We start from the raw sequence: 21,364 nt of genomic DNA, 5'->3' as shown, positions 1-21,364 counted from the left end.
TGCAGTCCCACCAGCACTGTACAAGTGTACCCTTTTCCCCACATCCTCGCCAACACTTATTGTCGTTTGACTTCATAATGGCTGCCAATCTTACTGGAGTGTGATGGTATCTTAGGGTGGTTTTGATTTGCATTTCTCTGATTGCTAGAGATGGTGAGCATTTTTTCATGTACTTGTTGATTGCTTGTATGTCCTCCTCTGAGAAGTGTCTGTTCAGGTCCTTGGCCCATTTGTTGATTGGGTTATTTGTTATCTTATTGTTTGATTTTTTGAGTTCTTTGTACATTCTGGATATTAGGGCTCTATCTGAGGTGTGAGGGGTAAAAATTTGTTCCCAGGATGTAGGCTCTCTATTTACCTCTTTTATTGTTTCTCTTGCTGAGAAAAAACTTTTTAGTTTAAGTAAGTCCCATTTGTTTATTGTTGTTATTAACTCTTGAGCTATGGGCGTCCTATTAAGGAATTTGGAGCCCGACCAAATATGAAGATCGTAGCCAACTTTTTCTTCTATCAGACGCAGTGTCTCTGATTTGATATCTAGCTCCTTGATCCATTTTGAGTTAACTTTTGTGGCTGGCGAGAGAAAGGGATTCAATTTCATTTTGTTGCATATGGATTTCCAATTTTCCCAGCACCATTTGTTGAGGATGCTGTCCTTCCTCCATTGCATGTTTTTAGCCCCTTTATTAAATATAAGATAGTTGTAACTTTGTGGATTAGTCTCTGTGTCCTCTATTCTGTACCATTGGTCCACCTGCCTGTTTTGGTACCAGTACCATGCTGTTTTTGTTAGATAGTTGTAACTTTGTGGATTAGTCTCTGTGTCCTCAATTCTGTACCATTGGTCCACCCGCCTGTTTTGGTACCAGTACCATGCTGTTTTTGTTACTATTGCTTTGTAGTACAGTTTGAACTCAGGTATCGCTATACCTCCAAATTCACACTTCCTGCTTAGAATTGCTTTTGCTATTCTGGGTCTTTTGTTTTTCCATATGAATTTCATGATTGCTTTATCTATTTCTACAAGAAATGCCATTGGGATTTTGATTGGCATCGCATTAAACCTGTAGAGAACTTTGGGTAATATCGCCATTTTGATGATGTTAGTTCTGCCTATCCATGAACAGGGTACATTTTTCCATCTTCTAAGATCTTCTTCTATCTCTCTCTTTAGGGTTCTGTAGTTTTCATTGTATAAATCTTTCACCTGTTTTGTTAGGTTGATTCCCAAGTATCTTATTTTCTTTGAGGATATTGTGAATGGAGTGGTTTTCCTTATTTCCATTTCAGAGGTTTTGTTGCTGATAAAGAGGAATGCCTTTGATTTATGCGTGTTGATTTTATAACCTGCCACTTTGCTGAATTCATTTATTGACTCTAGCAGCTTCTTTGTAGACCCTTTTGGGTCTGTTAAGTATATTATCATGTCATCCGCAAATAGTGATAATTTAATTTCTTCTTTTCCTATTTTTATGCCTTTAATTTCTTTTGTCTGTCTAATTACTCTGGCTAGTACTTCGAGAACTAAATTGAATAAAAGTGGTGATAGAGGGCATCCCTGTCTTGTTCCAGATTTTAGAGGGAATGCCTTCAGTTTTTCTCCATTTAGGATGATGCTAGCCTGAGGTTTAGCATATATAGCTTTTACCATGTTGAGGTAAGTTCCTGTTATCCCTAGTTTTTCTAGTGTTTTGAACATAAAGGGATGCTGTTCTTTGTCGAATGCTTTTTCTGCATCTATCAAGATGATCATATGGTTCTTGTCTTTAAGTCTATTGATGTGGTGGATTACATTTATTGATTTCCGTATATTGAACCAGCCTTGCATCCCAGGGATGAATCCTACTTGATCATGATGCACAATTTTTTTGATATGCTTTTTTATTTTATTTTGCCAGGATTTTATTGAGAATTTTTGCATCCAAGTTCATTAGAGATATTGGTCTGTAGTTTTCTTTCTTTGAAGTGTCTTTGTCTGGTTTTGGGATCAGAGTGATGTTGGCCTCATAGAATGAATTTGGAAGAACTCCTTCTTTTTCTATTTCTTGAAATAGCTTGAAAAGTATTGGTATTAATTCTTCTTTGAAGGTTTTATAGAACTCCGCTGTATACCCATCCGGTCCAGGGCTTTTCTTGGTTGGTAGTCTTTTGATGGCTTCTTCTATTTCTTCCTTTGTTATTGGTCTGTTTAAATTGTGTGTGTCTTCCTGTCTCAATCTGGGCAAATCATATGCCTTAAGAAATTTATCGATATCTTCACTATCTTCTATTTTATTGGAATATAGGGTTTCAAAATACTTTCTAATTATCTTCTGTATTTCTGTAGTGTCTGTTGTGATATTGCCTTTTTCATCCTGTATGTTAGTAATTTGAGTTCTCTCTCTTCTTCTTTTCGTTAGCATGGCTAAGAGCTTGTCTATCTTATTTATTTTTTCAAAGAACCAACTTTATTTTTCAATGGTTTTTTTGTTTCAATTTCGTGGATTTCTGCTCTTAATTTAATTATTTCTTGTCTTTTACTACATTTGCTGTTGTTTTGCTCTTCCTTTTCTAGGTTTTTGAGGTGTAGTGTGAGTTCATTTATTTGTTGTTTTTTTCTTTTTTTGAGGAAAGAACTCCAAGAAATGAATTTCCCTCTTAAAACTGCTTTCATTGTGTCCCATAGATTCTGGTATGTTGTGTCTGTATTATCATTTGTCTCTAAGAATTTTCTTATCTCCTCCTTTATGTCTTCTGTAACCCATTGATCATTGAATAACATATTGTTCATTTTCCATGTGATGTAGGATTTTTCCTTCCTTCTTTTATCATTGATTTCCAATTTCATTCCATTATGATCAGATATATTGCATGGTATTATCTACATGTCTTTATATTTACTAAGAGTTGCCTTATGGCATAATATATGGTCTATCTTTGAGTAGGATCCATGTGCTGCTGAGAAGAACGTGTATCCACTTGATGATGGTTGATATATTTTATATATGTCGGTTAAGTCTAGGTTATTGATTGTGCTGTTGAGTTCTATAGTGTCTTTATTCAGTTTTTGTCTAGAGGATCTGTCTAATGGCGAGAGCGGTGTTTTGAAGTCACCCATAATTATTGTGTTGTGGTCCATTTGACTCTTGAACTTTAGGAGAGTTTGTTTTATGAACGTTGCAGCTCCATTGTTTGGTGCATACAAATTGATAATTGTTATGTCTTGTTGGTGGATGGTTTCTTTTAACAGTATATAGTGTCCTTCTTTATCCCTTTTGATTAACTTAGGTTTGAAGTTAATTTTATTCGATATGAGTATGGCCACTCCTGCTTGCTTCCGAGGGCCATGTGAGTGGTATGATTTTTCCCAACCTTTTACCTTCAGCCTGTGTAAGTCTTTTCCTATCATATGAGTCTCCTGAAGGCAGCATATTGTTGGATTTGGTTTTTTGATCCAGGTTACTAGCCTATGTCTCTTGATTGGTGAGTTTAGGCCATTAACATTTAAAGTTACAATTGAGATATGGTTTGTACTTCCAGTCATGCTTCTTTATTTATTTTAGTTTGGCTAGTTTTACTTTTTGGTATTTTCCTCCCCCTTTTCTGAGATACCTCCTGCTGTTAGTTTTGGGCACTATTTTTCAATTCCTCTTGTAGTATTTTGCTCAAAATGCTTTGCAGTGCTAGTTTTCTTGCTGCGAATTCTTTTAGCTTTTGTTTATCATGAAAGATTTTAATTTCGTTGTCAAATCTGAAGCTCAATTTTGCTGGATACCGTATTCTTGGTTGGAATCCATTATTTTTCAGCATTTGAAATACATTGTTCCAGGATCTTCTCGCTTTCAAAGTCTGTGATGAGAAGTCAGTCGTTAACCTAATTGGTTTACTCCTGAATGTAATCTGCCTCTTTTCTCTTGTAGCTTTTAATATTCTCTCCTTGTTCTGTATGTTGGCTATCTTCATAATTATGTGTCTTGGAGTTGGTCTATTATGATTTTGAATTTGGGGTCCTGTAGGCTTCCAGGATTTGGCAATCCATTCCATCTTTCTTCTCTGGGAAGTTTCCTACAATTATTTCATTTAATATGCTGTCCATTCCTTTGGTTTGAATCTCTGTGCCTTCTTCTATCCCGATGAGTCTCAAATTTGGTTTTTTTATGACATCCCATATCTCTTGAATAGATTGCTCGTGGGATTTAAGCATCTTTTCTGTGTTGACTATACTCTTTTCAAGTTGATAAACCTTGTCTTCATTATCTGATGTTCTGACTTCTACTTGATCAAGTCTATTTGTAATATTCTCGTTTGAGTTATTAATTTGGTTTATAGTTTCCTGCAATTCTAGGATTATTGTTTGATTTTTTTTTTAAGATCTCTATCTCCTGGTAGAGTTCGTTCTTTGCCATTTGAATTTGTTTGTTTAATTCATTTTCAAAATATACTTTTATTGCTTGGAGTTGCTGTCTCATGTCTTCTCTAATATTCCTTTCCATTTGAGTTAGGTATGCCTTGAGTTCTTTCCCTATCCCTGCTTCTGATGTTTCTATGTCCTCCTGTAGAATTAAGTTGTCTTGCATTGTTTGTACTCCTTTTTTCCCTTGTTTTCTCATGTTGTCCACGTTACTTTCCAGCTCTATTTGATTGTTGTGTTTCTGCTCTCTTCTATAGATTTGTTTTGGTTCTGTATTACTCTGATGTCTCTCCTTTGTGTTGTTAGACTATGCCTGCTAGCGTGGATTCCGCTGGGAAGGAATTCCAATGTCCGAGCTCCAGTGATGACACTACTCTGCTATGATGGGCCCCAGGCTCCTTGCCGGGGTGTCCTAATGGGGGGGTGTGACTGGACTGTCTCTGTTTGGTTTCAGCTCCCGGTCGCGGAAGGTGGGCAGTCTCCAGCCGCCCAGTATCACAGGCCGAGGGTGGGTGATCGGTCGCCAGTGGGCGGGCGTTCTCCTACTGCCCAGTTACGCGGGCAGTGGGTGAACTGTCGCCGGCGGGCCTGCGGTTTCCAGCCGCCCAGTCGCGAGGGCCTTGCCTCTAGTCCCCTGGTTTCTCCTGCTAGTCTTGGTTTCTCCTGCTAGACCAGATTTCCCCTGAGTGGTGGTTCTCGGCAGTTCAAACTGTACTCTGGGCCTGCCGTTTGTTGGGTGTGGAGGGTGACTATTGGGAACCCCGGCACTCTATTATTTTGTTTCCGTTGTGGGGGATAGAACTGTACCGCTTCCTTCCCCCTCTGAAATCCCGTACTCAGCCCGGGGGGTCAGTGCGGGCTTGGCTGGCGGGATTCCACCGAATTGCAGCCACTTTTCTCCCTGCTTGCTAATTAATTGCTTCTCCGTGGCCCCATGCCTTCTGTAGCTGCAGGGCAGGCCGCGCGAATCCGTCAGCCCAGATCTCAGAGGTCACACAGTTGGCTATTGGGATCCCGGGCACTCTATGGTTTTGATTTTTTTTCTGCTTGCCCCTCCCCCAGCGCTGGCTAGACAGGTTTCCTTTTGGCTGCTGATGGGAGGGGGGTTGAAGGTCAGGTGTCTCTAGTTTTCCCCTAGTCTTTATGCAGGCTCACTCTGATACTCCCTCCCCCGGAAAGCCTAGGAGAGATTTTATGGGAATTCCCGGATGTATGGGGGATGAGCTGAGTGACACACACCTGTTTTGTTGTTGCAATCTGTCGGAGAGTGGCGGTGGATACTTCAGCTTTCCAAGATGGTGGCCGCTGATTGCCTTGGTGGAGTGTCCGTTGTGGGGGATGGGACTGTACTGCTTCCTTCCCCATCTGAAATCCTGTACTCTGCCCGGGGGTCAGTGTGGGCTTGGCTGGCAGGATTCCACCGAGTCGCAGCCACTTATGATGTTAGGTATTCTTAATTGGAAGCCTGATTTCTAAAGAGAATTTTGGGAATTACAGAAAGAATGTGGAATAAAATACATGTCTGCGTTCAAAAATTTCAGTATTCTGAGTTGTCTCCCTCATAATCATCACCTCGTTTTAATTTGCCATGTTGCATTTGCTCTGCAGAGTCCAGCATGGATTTGACTTTGTGATTAAATTTTGATTGGCTTTATATAGCATAGTATTAAGTTTCTGTTGACTTTTTAGTAGAGTTGCCAGTTGAAATATGAAGCATTTGCTGATATTAAACCTAAGTTCGTTGGATATGTGTGAATCTGTTATTCCTTTACCAAAAAATAATTCTGGAGATGGTAATGAAAATATTTATATTTCATCCTTGCTTCATGAGCCAGATAGCTCTTTGACTTTTAGTAATTTCTGTTATTTCAGGTTTATGCATATGCAAAGGGCTGACATAATTAATTTCTAATATCAGAGAAATATTTATAGGTTATGGATTGAGTTTCTCATAGAAAAGTCTTAAATCAGTTTTTTTTTTGGTGTGTGTGACCTTTACTGAAATAATTGGGGAAAAGATATATAGTGTTACTGTAAGGTAGCATTTTTAGACTTAGAGGACTTAGAGGACAGAAATGAGATTGTAAAGTGCTGATAGCTAATGTGTTGGAGCTGAGGACCTTGGCTGTAGCTGATGAAAGACCAAGAAAGTTTACTGCATCCAACTCTTACTCTTCCTTCATTTTACCTATTGTGATGCTGAAGTTCACTGTAATTTATCCACTTACAAATGCTTAAATCTCTGTGCTACTTTCAGAAAAGTTTTTATTTATGTCAGATAAATAAAGCAGCATCAGTATTGTCAATATTTAATTCAATTGTAACCTGAGGTTTATAATATTGTGTATGCTAATTGAATGAACCCAGCATTTGCATTTTAATGTTGACAAAAGTTTGGGGCATGTATTTTCTTGAGAGCTTGTTTGGAGGTTCTAGCAGGGGAGCGCAGGTACTCGTATACCCTTGACCGAAGAAAGGTCCTCCTCTATCGGGGAAGGTCATCCTCTTCGACCGAGCGCGCAGCTTCAGGAGGGACGCACATGGAGCTGTGAGGGAGGAAGGGGACACCCGCCTAGCCAGCCAGATAATTGGGGTGACAGATGTCGCAGCCAGATCGCCCTCACATCCATGTATTTTCTTTATGGAAAACCTTAGTTGTCTTTTGATAAAACTTTAACCTCCAAGACATTGGGTTTTACTGAAAATGCCACCATTCCTGTATCATGGATTTATCCTGAACCCCATGTATATGAGGAAGGAGTGCTGTACGGAATGGATTTACAAGAGCCCCGTGGATTACTTTATCTTTATTTCCTTTCATAGAACTACAATACTGTAGCAAGTTGTAGCAGTGAAATACTCTGTTATCTGGATTCAAGTCTAAGATCACAGTTAGTAGAATACCATACTGAAAAGGCACACAGGTACTAGAGGAAGTGGCTGCAAGCATTCCTGTGTAGCTCTGCTCCTAGGCCAAAATGCTGCTCCACGGAAGTCAGCAAGCCCCTCTGGTGCTTTGTATCCCTTCAGTTATTTCGATTACTTTTTATCTGAGAACATTTTCAGAGTTTTTCTTCTGCTTCTGTATTTTAAAGAAATAAAAACATGAAGGGTTGTGAAGTGTGAAGTTCCATAAATATTTATGCCAAGCCTTGAAAGTACACAATTTCTATTTTCTTGACATATTGGGGTCATATTTCACTATTTACTACTTGAATTGAAAAATACAAGAAGTTAGTATGCGCTCCACCCCCCCTTCCTTTTCTCTAATATTTATTGTTTGAGTTTTAGGTGCTGGGATCAGTCCTTTGGACTTTATTTTCTATCGTTGTTTATGTTCCTGAGTTTTATACTCTTATTAAAAGAAATAATGTATATGCAATTTTATGCCTCACAATAAACTACTTAATCTATTTTTGTGGATTTATTATTACTAAATTAAAAATAAATGTTTTTCTTATCAAAGCGTAGGTAGGTTTGCAGCTAAAAGCTCATTCATTTTAAATTATTCCTTTCATTTTCTGTTCTTCCTCACCTAAAACCTTCGGTCCATACCAGAAATTTTTGTTCTTTGAAATTGCTACTTAAAAAAAAAAGCCAGGTGCCGTGGCGCACACCACTTGTATATCCCAGCACTGTGGGAGGCAGGAGGATCGCAGATATGAAGCCAGCCTCTGCAACTTGGCAAGGCCCAAGTAACTTATCAAGACCCTGTCTCAAAAAAAAAAAAAAAAAAAATGCTGGGCTTTTTGAGACCCTGTCTCAAAAAAAAAAAGGTCAGTGGCTCAGTGATAAAGTGCCTCTGGGTTCAATCCCTAGTACCCATCCCTACCCTTCCCATTAAAAAAAACAGCAAAACCTTAAGAAGTAATAATATATGTTAATTTTAGAAAATATAATCAGAAAAGAAGAATCACTACCTATAATTCCACTTTATATTTATTTTTTTATATTTTTAGTCTTCATATAAGCATATGTGTAGGCTATTGAGTATAAAGAAAACATTTAAAACATTATGGAGTATTGGAAAGTCATTTCTGTGGCATTTTTCTGTGTGGGGGGGTGATTTTTTCCTCTTGTGTAATTTGCATGCACTTTCTATGTAAAATAATATAAAAAATATATAGTAGAGAGATTTTTCCCTCAGTTGATTAGTAAGGTTGCTACATATTGTCTTCTTTTTTTAAAAAAAAAATTTATTTTTTAGTTGTAGTTGGACACAATACCTTTATTTTATTTATTTTTAAGTGCTGTTGAGGATCAAACCCAGCACCTCGCGAGTGCTAGGCGAGGCTCTACCACATATTGTCTTCTTGACCAGAAGGTGCTTGTGGTTTAGTAGAAGAGAAAATAATATATGTATTTTTAAAGTTATACAGATTAAGTTAATAAGTAAAAAAGAAGGTCAGAGAGTTTATATAGGAATTAAAAATAAGGAGGGGATATATTTTTAGGCAGAGAAGAGAAAGTGTGATGGTGGGAAACTAAGAATTATAGAATCTGTAACCTAAAAGGATGCTATAAAGATTTCTGGTTCAGGTCAAATAAGAAAAATGATACATAATTATGTAAGCATATACATTTTAATTTTGTCAGTTAAAAAATAAAAGTGAAAACTTCAGAGAAAAATGAGACCTAAGAAAGCCAGGGAGTGCTCAGTGGCCACATAGAGTTGGGGGTCACAGTTACAGCCTGAAGACCTTTAGCCAGACCTTCTCGGGTTGAACCTGTGCAGAAGCAGGAGGTGGCACCTGAGCCTAGGGTGGTCTGGGTGCTCTCCACACCTCCACGCTCCACCTTTTTCCAAGCCTCTGAGTCTTCTAGTGTCCATCTCTTTCCCGTATTGTTGGCCTCTCCCTGCGCTTCCTTCATCCTAAGTGCAGATACAGTCTTTGGCACTATACAGGAAGGCAAGACACCCACCCCCTTTAACTATGAGCTCCTTTCTCTACTTCCCCTGCTTCTGTCCTGTTTTGTGGTGGTGCCATGGCTTGACCCCAGGGTATCAGGCCAGCTAGGCAGACACTGCACACTGAGCTACAGCCCCAACTCCTGCTGGCAGCAGTCTACATTTTCCCCTCTGTGTCTGTAAACCACTTCTTTTTCTCCTTCTTATTTTTAAAAATTTATTTATTTTTGTGGTGCTGGGAATTGAACGCAGAGCCTCATGCATGCGAGCTAAATGCTCTACCACTGCACTGAGCCATGTCCCCAGCCCCTGTAAATTACTGGTGACTTCCCTGCCCAACCCCTCTGTTGAAATGGCTCTCTAATAACCCTCATATTTGTCCTGCTCAGGTCTAGCCACGCACTGCTGTGCAAATCTCCATGTGGGGCTTCTGGTCCCCTTCAGTGTCAAGCCGGTTCTTGGTTGCTTGCAGTTGAGCTGATCCTATCTACACAGTGGAAAGAAAAGGTCTTCCTGGAAGACTGGCAGACATGGTTGAGCCACCTTCTGCGGTTCCCTGGCCAGCAGAATACTGACCGGGCTTTGATGCAGTGGTCCTTGCCCCTCCCTAGACCTGCACATGCTCAGCCTTCCTAATTGGGTACCAAGCGATACCTACTAGGAAGAATTTGAGAAAGAAAGAGGAGTCTGTTTGTTGCTTGAGCAGTGTGATGAGGGGATGGTGGAGGAGAGATGACATGCCTATGTGCCAGGCTTTCACTTTCTTTCTTTCTTTCTTTTTCTTTTAATATTTTTTAGTTGTCAGTGGACCTTTATTTTATTTATTGATTTGTGGTTCTGAGCATTGAACTCAGTGCTCCACACATGCTAGGCGAGCTCTCTGCCACTGAGCCCCAGCCCAGCCCCTTTGTTTTCTTTTTTTATGGTGCTGAGGATAGAACCCAGGCCTCACATGTGAGGCAAAATGCTCTGCCATGGAGCCACATCCCCAGCCCCAGTGGGATGAGTTTTAAGAACGTATATTATTAAACCTAACACATCCCTAGTGTTACTATTTCAGTGTGTAACCAGTATTGTTAATGAGTATTTCCCATTTTTTCATACCCAGTTTAAAAATCTGATGTGTATGGTGCACTGGGTTGGGGCTATGTACTCATGGCTGAGTTGCTTATTCCCAGACAAGTTGTGACATACCAAATATCATTTATTGACATAATTAAATATCATTTATCATCAGTGTTTTGATACTTGTGTCCAGAAAAGCTGTTACCTCGGTGACTGACTCAGATTCATTTGTGGCTCTTAAAGTACATGCAGGACCAGAGAGAGACTGGGTGGTGACCAAGAAGGCTGGCCACAGCGAGGCCTGCACCTCAGGTGTGTGTGGCTTGATGCTGCCACTGTTGGGTTGATCCAAGACCCTGGTGCCTCTGTCACTGAGTACTGCTGCTGTACTGAATGTTAAACTGTCCCTGTCCTCTGGAACAGTGGGAACATAATGCAAGAGGTTGAAGCAATTTTACATTTTCTGGTAGCTGCATTTAAAGAAAGTAAAAAACAATGACATGGTTTTCATATCAATTTTTCAAAAGCTGATGTACACTCAGCACGTTTCAGTTGTCCTAGCCACTTTTCAAGTGCCCTCTGTGTTGGCCACTATAGGTCTAGACTCAGAGCCCTGGGCAGCAGTGTCTGATGAGCTGAGCTCCCCGGCTTGCTTGGAGTTCTGTGCAGGAGGAGGGGGACTAAGCCCCACACAAGAGTTGGAAGAGTTGGGCAGGTGAGGTGCTCACTGTAGCCTGTGTCCCTGCTACTCCTCATGTGTCTCTGACCAGTTCGTCCCTGCTACTAGCCCTTAAAAAAAGTTGATGTTTCTCTGGGATCCATTTTTGGTCTTCTGGTCTTTTCTCTAGGCCTGTCCGCCTTCTCTCCCTCCCTTTGATTGAACCCAGGGCCACTTACCCACAGAGCCACATCCCCAGCCCTTTTTAATATTTTATTTAGTGTCAGGGTCTGGCTAAGTTGCTCAGGGCCTTGCTGAATTGCTGAGGCTGGCTTTAGACTCGTGATCCTCCTGCCTCAGCCTCCTGAGCCGCTGGGATTACAGGCATGCACCACTGTGCCTGGCTCTCCTGGCTCTTTCTTTGGGTGATGTTATCTTTTGGTTTCAGCCATCCTTTGTATGCTGATGACTTCTGTATATTTGTATCCCCACCTTTTTTCTAGTTTTATAGTTACATATTCATTTCTTGATGGATATAGTTTCTTATATGTTCCCTGGGCCTCTCCTACTCAGTTTCCCATTTTGAACTTAATCTTTCCTTTACACCTGCTCTTCCTCTTCTTTCCTCTAGTCCTATTTAATGGGACCATTATATGTTAATTGTTTAAACCCAGTCCAGGGCAAGTTAATCCTGAATTTCCCTTCAAATTTGGCCCTTCTCGGAGCCGTTTCTGGTGTCTTATTGACCTTTGGTAGTAGCCCTTTAACTTGCCCCCTGTCTTCTTACAGTCCTTTTCTCCCCACCCCCAGCTGTTCCAGGCACTGTAGCCACCACTCCACTGCTTGAACTTTTTCACTGTCTGTGGAGGGAAGTTCAGGCTGTGTGGTGCTGTCAGGGCCTCCCTGTCTGTCTCTTCAGTCTCCCTGATGCTCCTGACCTCTACTCTGGTCCCGTGATCATGGCTTGGTGGCTACCTGTGGAGCGATATTGTCTATACAGCCAGAACTGTTCTCCCGGCCCTCTGCCTCTGTGGATGTGATGTGACTGTTCACTCTCCCCGTTGTGCCCTTTCTTGCAAGCCGTTTATTTGGATGTTCTCTGAATTAATAACCTCTGGCTGTTTTCCCTGGTCGTGGAGGCTGGGCTTCAGACCCAGACTCCTTGTTTCCCAGGGTCCTTGTCTGTGCAGTGTCTAGCTCACTATATTTTTATTGAACTGAATTAAGCAAGTTTGAAGGAAGTCTAGGTGGGAAGATATGTTGGCTGCAGTTGCAGACATCTCTATGAATAATGAGCATTCAAATGCTTGATGGTGAAATGAAAATCAGATTTTATTGTTTTGCAGATACTGTTAGTTTGGGGAGAAAATAACTTCAGGAAACGAATCTTTTCTTGTCATAATCATATCTCTTGTTGTGCATCAACATAACGAATAGCTAGCTTAGCTAGTTTTTAATATTCCGTCGTATTGTGTGCATGCTGGCTGTCTCTGACATCTAGGATCATATCATATATCATCTTTGTCCCTTGTATCTTGGGGTGCTGAGGATCACATGTGTTCTGTGCCTATTTTGCTCCTGCCAAGGCTGATATCAAAGAAGAATTTGCCAATGTTTATTCCTTGAGCAAGGGTTGGCAAACTAGCAGTAGTGTTTTGTAAATAAAGTTTTATTGGAACACAGCCAAACCATTGATTTACATATTATTTATTCATAGCTCCTTTGTGCTGAAACAGTGTAGTTGAAGAGGCCATGTGGTTTGCAGTCTAAAGTGTTTATTTTGGTTTTGACATAAAAAATTTTGCCAACCTTTGCCTTAAAGCCACTTAATTATGGAAAGAAAAAACCTTACATTAAATCTATCCAAACTGGGCCCTACTCTCTGATTAGGAATTAGAAGAATACAGAAGAAAAAATATAGACCTCCTTGACCTTGTGTTATGTATTTGGTGGGATGATTTTGTGAAATTTCTTGTTTTTCTTTCATTCTGCTACGTGTGTTATGGAAGAGATTGTCCACATTTCCTACTGTGCCTCAGATGTGAATATTATATTTTTATTCTAAAAATTTAAAATTAATGTCTTTAGTCACATGGAAAACAGTGGATACCCGAGTTAGGTATGTGAAATCTAAAGTGCAGACAAAGTTTGTGTCTATGGCAGACTGCGTAATGCATAGAGGATTTCCATTAAAACAGTTTATATTTTCAGTGTAAGTGTCTTCTTCCCTGTGCCCTCCCGCCCTTTGTCCACCCCTGCCTCTATCCTTCTGTGGGCAGAGTACCTTCTGGTTTGGCAAATTCTTTATTTGTCTCCCCATTCGTGAAAATAAGTAAGCTACCTTTTAAGCATAAAGGTAAAATGTTGGAGGTGTGAACTTATTAAGGTGCTGTATACTTTACCCAGTGTTGACTGGTAAGGTGTAGGCACGTGCAATGTCACCTGGAAAGCAGTGTCAGCAGCAATGTCACCTGGAAAGATGGCACTGAGTCAAGGGATACCAGAGCCCTCCTCAGCTATTGCATAGTGAGGGTCTAGGGACTTGGGTGGTGGCCAGGATAGGGAGGGGTACCAGTTGATGATCAGTCTTGCTCTGACATCTTTCTATAACCTGTACATGATGCATATTTACTGTGAATTTTGCTTATGGAAAAATTTTCAATTTTTGTGACAGTTATTTTCTTTTCGGGATATAATTAAATTTATATATTTTAGATTGCCTGCCTGATTCGAGTTCCTTCAGAAGTGGTTAAGCAGAGGGCACAAGTATCTGCTTCCTCAAGAACATTTCAGATATTCTCTGATATCTTATATGAAGAGGTGAGATGTTTTTAGGTTTTCTTTCCTTCTCTTTGCTGAATAGCATTTTATAGTAGTTAATAGAACACTGTGTGGCTCATGACCAGAGCCTAAGAGGAAACCTTGGAGCTGAATTTAATGTTCAATTATAGTAACTTTTAAATTAAGATTATCTTTGCCTTTTCTTTGTTTTTGAATTTCTAATTTTATTTCTTTTTCAAATTTCTGACCAAACATACAGGGAGTAGTACCATTATATATGTATCCTGTTGTTATCTTCCTATATTTATTTTAGAACCAGACACAGAACAAATGATAAATATGTAAAGTGAATAACTATATTAAAATATCCCTATAGAATTTGAGGGCCCAAAAAAGAAATATAGTAATGGACCTAGAATAGTGACCAGCTTCATAATATTTGTGTCAAAATATAATTTCTCTTTTTCTGATTAGAGTTGGCTTGAGTCAAAAATTATTTTTTTCTAGACATTGACTAGGGAAGGAGCACTTAGCTGTTCTCCTTCATAGTTTTTTATAGAAGCTTTCGTTTGTTTTGTTTTTTTGAAGCAGGATCTGATTATGTTGCCTAGTCTGGCCTCAAACTCTTAGGCTCAAGGGATCCTGCCTCAGCCTCCCTAATAGCTGGACTATAGGCCCATGACATGGCACCTGGTGTTGTTTTTTTTTTTTAAATAGGGGTTATTTTCAGCCTGTGGTGGTGATGTACTCCATCAACTCAGGAGGCTGAGGCAGGAGGATCACAAGTTCGAGGCCAACCTTGGCAGCTTACTGAGACCCTGTCTCAAAATAAAAAGGGCTGAGGTGTAGCTGAGTAGTAGAGGGCCTCTGTGTTCAATCCCCAGTAACTAACATCCCTCTCCCCCCCAAAAAAAAATCAATCTCAATGAATGTAGGTTTTAAGAAAGTTGTTCTTAATAGTGTGTCGCCCGAGCAAAGAATGAGGAGACATTGAATACCTAATGAATGAGATCTGTCCTATAGGATCCTTATTGGACCATGCATATAAATCATGGTTTGTCTGGAAATATATACCACTACTTTATTGAGCAATTATTAATAAATTTGTGATGTTATGAAATGTTTTCTTTTTATATGAAAGGATAATTGACATTTATATGCATCTGTTTTGGAAATATATTCAAAGCATCTCATGCTTTTTTCATGAGAAGAAATATTGAATAATAGCAACTAAAACTAAATGAACATGTAGGCAGCCAGTTTGTTTTTAGAGATGCTCACATTTTTTAAGGGAACTCACTTGAGTTTAGAACCTACTTCTTGTAGAACTGAGGTGTGGGTGAATGTTTTAGAACCCACGTTTTAGAGCAGATGAATCTTTTTTTTTCAGAATGTCATTTAGAAATCTTCTTTGCCTTTCTGACTTCACAAGTTCTTGTTTTTTTTTTGTTTGTTTCAGGGCATCCAAGGCTTGTATCGAGGCTATAAAAGCACAGTTTTAAGAGAGGTAACTCATTTAATTTCCACTATTGAAGTGCAAAAGAGTGATGTGCTCTGTTTGGTATGTGTGTGCATGTACGTATTTGTTTCCCCCTCCCCCGTACTAGGCACTGAATCCAGGGGTGCACTACCCCTGAATACATCCCAAGTCCTTTTTATTTTTTATTTTAAGACAGGGTCTTGCTAAGTTGCCAAGAAAGACCTTAAGCTTGCAATCCTCCTGCCTCTGCCTCTCAGGTAGCTGGGATTACAGTAAATTTATGTGTTTTTAACAATCAGAAATAAATTTGGAGAAACTAGTTTAAAAGACCAAAAAAATGGGCCGGACACAGTGGCACATTCCTATAATCCCAGTGGTTTGGAGACTAAGGCAGGAGGATTGAAAGTTCAAAGCCAGCCTCAGCAATTTAGCGAGACACTAAGCAACTTAATGAGATCCTATCTCAGAATAAAAAATTAGAAGGGCTGGGGATATGGTTCAGTGTTTAAGCATACCTGGGTTTAATTCCTGGTATCAAGTAAATGAATAAAAATAAAGGGAATTATGCTCATTCTTTTTTTAAAAAAATATTTATTTTTTAGAAGTAGTTGGACACAATACCTTTATTTTATTTACTTATTTTTACGTGGTGCTGAGGATCAAACCCAGAGCCTTGCACGTGCTAGGCGAGTGCTCTACCATTAAGCCCCAGCCCCAGCCCTATGGCCATTCTTTTAAACACTGTTTAGTTTTGTTTTGTTTCTTCCATCTAAAAGAATGGTAGAAGGGGTTTGCTGGAAGAGCCACCCTCTGTGGTCAGAGTGGCCACACATCATGCCATGTAGCTTCACTGTCACTGTAGGGTCACTAAATATCTCTTAGAGCCAAAATATTGAGAAATAACTAAGAATAAGATATCCAGTTAATCACTGTAGTTTAGAGAATTAATAAGAAATTAGTAATGAAAGAAGCACTCTAAGAGATGAGTATGCTTTCCTTATAAGCACCGACACTGTTAAATGTAAAAGGATTTTTCGCAAGGTGACTATCTGCAGTGTAGCCTAGTTGTTCAGGAGCTTTGAAGAACTTCCTTTATTTGCAAACCAAATGTTTCAAAATGAGTTATTTGTGTGAAGAGGACTTCAGTCTTTCAGAAATATCACCTATACTGTATCTTCTTTCTGTACTTGTTTTCTGACTTTTTAAAACTGTGTTACTTATTCAGATTTCACCTGGGCACAGGGGAAAAGGGCCCTTTCTTTTTTTTTTCTAAAGTGTGCTGAATAAATGACTATATTTACATTCCAGCGAGTATTGGTTTTGCATATAAAAAGGCAAAACACATGGTTACAACTGTATTGTATTCTTCTGAAAATTTGTTTTGACATATGTTATGATAGTAATTAATTTTTTGACTACAATCCTGGCAAATAGCTTGACCTCCCTGAGACGACTTTGTTTGCTCAAAACATCAGTGCTTTGTTGGAAATTTAATTGGGGTCTTCTGCATTGTGGGTGTTCATAAAAGATCCTTCAGAACCAATTTTAGTTGAAGTCTTGCTTCTGTGGAAACTCTCAGATAGAATGAGTGGGTTATTGCTGAATGAAACATAGCTACTTTTCCAAGTGAGAAAAACAAGAAGTTTGCTTTGAAAAATTTTTTTGCTTTATAAATAGTTCCAATTCTTCGATTATTCTTACACCAATATCAAATCTTTTCCCCAAGAGCTCCTTCGATTGTTCCATCAACAAAATACGTGGAAGCTTTAATGAAAATTGTGAGGAGATTTATACATTTATTCTGAGTGCAATTAAAATATAGTTTCCTCTCTCTAGCAGTAATGTATTAAAATTAGATCAAAGTTTGAATTCATGTATTTATAATAGATTATGTGTGTTCTGTGGACTTTGTTCTGTAACTTTGCTGTTAGACTTTTTAAATATCATGTGATGTTTCTGGAAATTGGATGCTTATCTCTTATGTTCTACTATTTTAGTTGCTGTGAATTTCACACTGAGTCTAAGCAAGGTGAGCAGATTATACTATTTACCTCGCCCTTTCAGTTATCGTTTTTCTCATGATTTTTGTCAAATTAGATGTGGATAAGCATCTTAATGCAGGGATATTGTTAAAATGAGATGAAAGCGGGGAGCAGAATCGTAGCTGCTGTTATAGCCACAGTGATTTCAGATGGTCCATTGGCCTAAAAATTTTGTGGAGAGCAGCCTTGTGATGTAGATATGAAGTAGGATTTCTATAGAGAACCAGAGAAAGGTAGTTTGTTTTAGAAGAAGCAGGAATAAGCTCAGCAATGATCTTTTATCCACAAATTCTTTGCAACATTTTTAGAATGTCTGCTGTGTGTGGGGCATAATGCAGAACACATCTGCCTTGAAGGATTTTCCTTATGGGGACACACATCGGCGAGTGTCTTTTTTTCCAGGCAGGGCAGCAGTGAGGTGTGTATGTACAAGTGCACCTGGGATTGTAGAGGAAGTGATGCTTGTGGTAGTCAACTAGTATTTTATATTAATAAAGATGAGCCTTGGCTGAACTCTGGAAAAAGTGGCTGTTGAAGCAGTCAAGGAAGGCAGATATAATAGCAAAGGCACAAGGAAGGAACATGTATATTTTGCTTGTTTAAGCAAAATTGGGGATTTCATGCCCACAGAAGACAGTGACTTCCCAGATGTACCTTAAGCCAAGAGAGGATGCTTCAAAGCGCACTCACAAAGTGGGATATTTGCAAGGAGCAGTTGAACTGTCACCTCAGTTAGATATTTGCTAAGCAACTAGAGAGGGCCATATGGGAAAGGCCTGGAAAGTGCCTGATTATTATCCCCTGGAGTTTGGAGGACACATGAATGTTGTGTGGCTTTAGCTGTGCAAATCTGAAGGTACTAAGCTGGTTGGAGGTGTCTGAGTGGTAGAATGTTGTCATTTTGGTAATGAATAACTCCTGGCTTCTTTTTGATAGATGAGAGTAGCCACTGAAGGATTTGGAGGTAGCTGAGGATTGCTTCTGCTATTCCCAATTTTGCCACAAGCAATCAAGCAGGTCAGACAGATCTTTCAGCCTGGACTGTAAGTTCCCTGAAGCCACCAAGATTTAGGTATAAAAAATCACCACTCACTGAAAAGTTTACTCCAAATCGCATACAGCAGCTTTCCAAACATGGTTACCCTTATCACATCCTTCATTTATTGAGAATTTCCTCTCAAATCCAGTGCCCAGACACAGGCCCCTTTAGGGACCAGCCTTTGGATTGCCTTTTTTTTTGTTTTTTTTTAAGAGAGAGAGACAGAGAGAGAGAATTTTAATATTTATTTTTTAGTTATCAGCGGACACAACATCTTTGTTTATATATGGTGCTGAGGTTCGAACCTGGGCTGCACGCATGCCAGGCGAGCGCGCAACCGCTTGAGCCACATCCCTAGCCTTTTGGATTGCCTTTGAAAATCTCCTGCCCAGATCTGTTGTCTGCTCAGTCCAGGTCTTCCCCTGACACTCTTCATGTTGTTGTAGTCTTCTGTGTCTTTCTAAAGGTATTCATTCCTTGGGTTATATATCATGTAGTCTTTTTTTGTTTTCTTTTTTGGGTACTGGGGATTGAACTCGGGGGCACTTGGCCTCTGAGCCACATCCCCAGCCCTATTTTGCATTTTATTTGGAGACAGGGTCTCACTGCGTTGTTTAGCACCTTGCTTTTGCTGAGGCTGGCTTTGAACTCGCAATCCTCCTGCCTCAGCCTACTGAGCTGCTGGAATTATAGGCATGTGCCACTGCCCCTGGCTCACTTAGTCATTTGTTAATCTGTTTTTTTTTTTGTTGTTGTTGTTGTTGTTAATCTGTTTTTGAGATCATTGTTAATGGTTTCATGAAGCGCACCTTCACTTTTCATGAAGCGCACCTTCACTTTTCATGATTGTGTGATACTGTTTTACAAATGAGCCTTTATGTGTTCAGCCACTCCCTAGTGGTGAGCATTTCAAATGTGCTGCCATGCCTCTGTTCAGATGTCTTTTTGTATAGTTGAGAGTGTTGGTAGGTTACATGCCTGGAAGTAAAATTACCTGGATAAAGGGTGTTTACAGTTTTGATGGATACACCAAGTTGCTTTATGAAGATGCAGAGGGCACTTTGCCTCCCATGTGGAGCTCTCTGTTTTCCAATCCTCAACAGTGGTACCAGCAATCTGTGAAATGGAAAAGATCATTGCAGTTTTAATTTTAGTTGTAAATGAGGCTGAGCATATTAACATATTTCGTTTCCTTCACTGTGTATTGATTATTTGAACTACCATGAAATTCTTGTGAAAATTAAATAAGGGGTACTTTCAGGGGTGACTGACACATAGTATGTGCACAAGAAAATGAACTGTGGTTGTTTGTGTGGTAACTAACAGAACCTTTGTCAGTGAAGGACACCTAAACGTGAATTACAGCTCTGCCCTTACCAGCTGTTTGCTTTGGACATGTTATGTGCTTCTGAACCCAGCTTTGCCCATTTGTGGTAAGAACTCCGCATAGACTGTTCTTTTTGAAATGTTGAATCTCATGGCCGTCCTGTGGGATGGGTGTTAAGGCAATATGGACTACTAGGAAGCTTAGAAATTAAAGTTGCTCCTGGATTGTTAGGTTCTTGAATGGGATGTAACTTAAATGTGTAAATGTGGTTTCATGATGAGGGGTAACAGTTGCTGTTTTTGAATGGGAGGCCACACAACCATAATTGCTTGTAGCCACATTTGTTTCATCCAGATGTTTTGTTGAGAGGAATTTCTTACAGTTGAATTAAACTGTAGTCTGCCAACTGATTTTGTGTTCCCTGGCTACTTCTGTAGGAAAAACAGCAGCTTGGTATAATAATAGGAAGTTACCCTAACTGATGGTTGAGCTGATCAAAATGACCAATGTTATTTTAGAAAGGGTTAGAAATACTTTATGAGTACTCTTTTTTGAATCAAATTAGCAATTTGTTGTAATGTTTGTTTCAGGGAAGATTACCCATTCAGAGAAAGACTTTCTTGCTGAGATTCCAACACTTACTGTTTTCCATTGAAAAATGTTATGCAATAACTATAGCTAGGACTTCTGTTACTTATTTACAGTTCTTAAGTCTATATGCTACTTCCTGCTTTCACAGTGGTAAAAAGAGAAAAGATAGGTGAGGTTTTTTCTTCTCCTTTTGTTAGTGCTGTGTGTCTGACTCTGCGTTTATATGAAGTTGTTTTCTTTGATTTACCTCTTTCTTTTTCTTTTGGTTTGTCATGTTTTAATTGTGACTTGTCTTTACAGGTGGCATGTAAGTTCTTTTTGAAAGAATTGGATTTTTACCCCTTTATAGCATGCTCAGGCACTAAGATGAAACCTTCTCCATAGGGAGCAAACAAGAAATATTTGTTAGGTTCTTTTTGTTTGTTTTTTTTGTAGTTCCTTTAAGCTTGATTCTTTCTTTGTCCACATGCCACCAGACACCATGGTCATTTCAAAATGGTGAAGGAGCTCTAAGAGGAATTGGAAATAGGCAGAGGGTAACTGCCTATATACTTCATTATTGCAACCTTTGCATTATATAGATGAAGAAATACCAAAGAATGTAAAATTTTCTAGAGTTTCAGTAACCCTAAGATTTATGAGAAAATAGTTTTCATGCCTGGCTTTATTAGAAAAATAGTATTGTATAATTGACTTATTTTCTGCATCTTAGTAATTCTACTAAAAAAAAATAATGATTATAAACCTTTAAATTCTTTTAATGTGAAATTGTTTTTCAGTTAAAATTCAAGGCAAACATATTGAACTCTATTTTAATCCTACATAATTCATTTTATTAACTATGACCAAATAGAACATCTGTTAAAATTCCATAATGTTAGCTTCATGGGAAAAGGGGAAAAAAAAAATCCCTGTTTGTTCTTGGAATTTGTCCATTGTTTTATTGTTCAGACTTTCGGTAAATGTGTAATGAGACATTCTTATTAATGGGAATATTAAACAGATGAAAATGAAATTTTCCCTTTATTCACAAAGGTTTATAAAATGAGTCATTTAACTGCATTTATATTATTATGACTACT

The 21,364-nt window shown here is 39.1% G+C and overlaps 1 protein-coding gene across 4 annotated transcripts in view; it reads left to right on the top strand.

The window, feature by feature from the left end:
- The window catches only part of Slc25a26 (solute carrier family 25 member 26), a 138,684-nt gene that overhangs the window by 32,087 nt on the left and 85,233 nt on the right, over positions 1-21,364 (top strand). For 3 of the 4 annotated variants that reach the window (XM_026397845.2, XM_026397842.2, XM_026397843.2), the window contains 2 exons: positions 13,738-13,842; positions 15,263-15,310. The exons of the other annotated variant lie outside the window; for it this stretch is intronic. In XM_026397845.2, the coding sequence (XP_026253630.1) occupies positions 13,738-13,842; positions 15,263-15,310 (153 nt within the window). The remainder of the gene's footprint in view (positions 1-13,737; positions 13,843-15,262; positions 15,311-21,364) is intronic. 4 annotated transcript variants of the gene reach the window in all.

Source organism: Urocitellus parryii, chromosome 3 (genome assembly GCF_045843805.1).
Source record: "Urocitellus parryii isolate mUroPar1 chromosome 3, mUroPar1.hap1, whole genome shotgun sequence".
NCBI lineage: Eukaryota > Metazoa > Chordata > Mammalia > Rodentia > Sciuridae > Urocitellus > Urocitellus parryii.
Note: the sequence above shows the minus strand (reverse complement) of the source record. Positions and strands in the feature narration are given on the sequence as shown.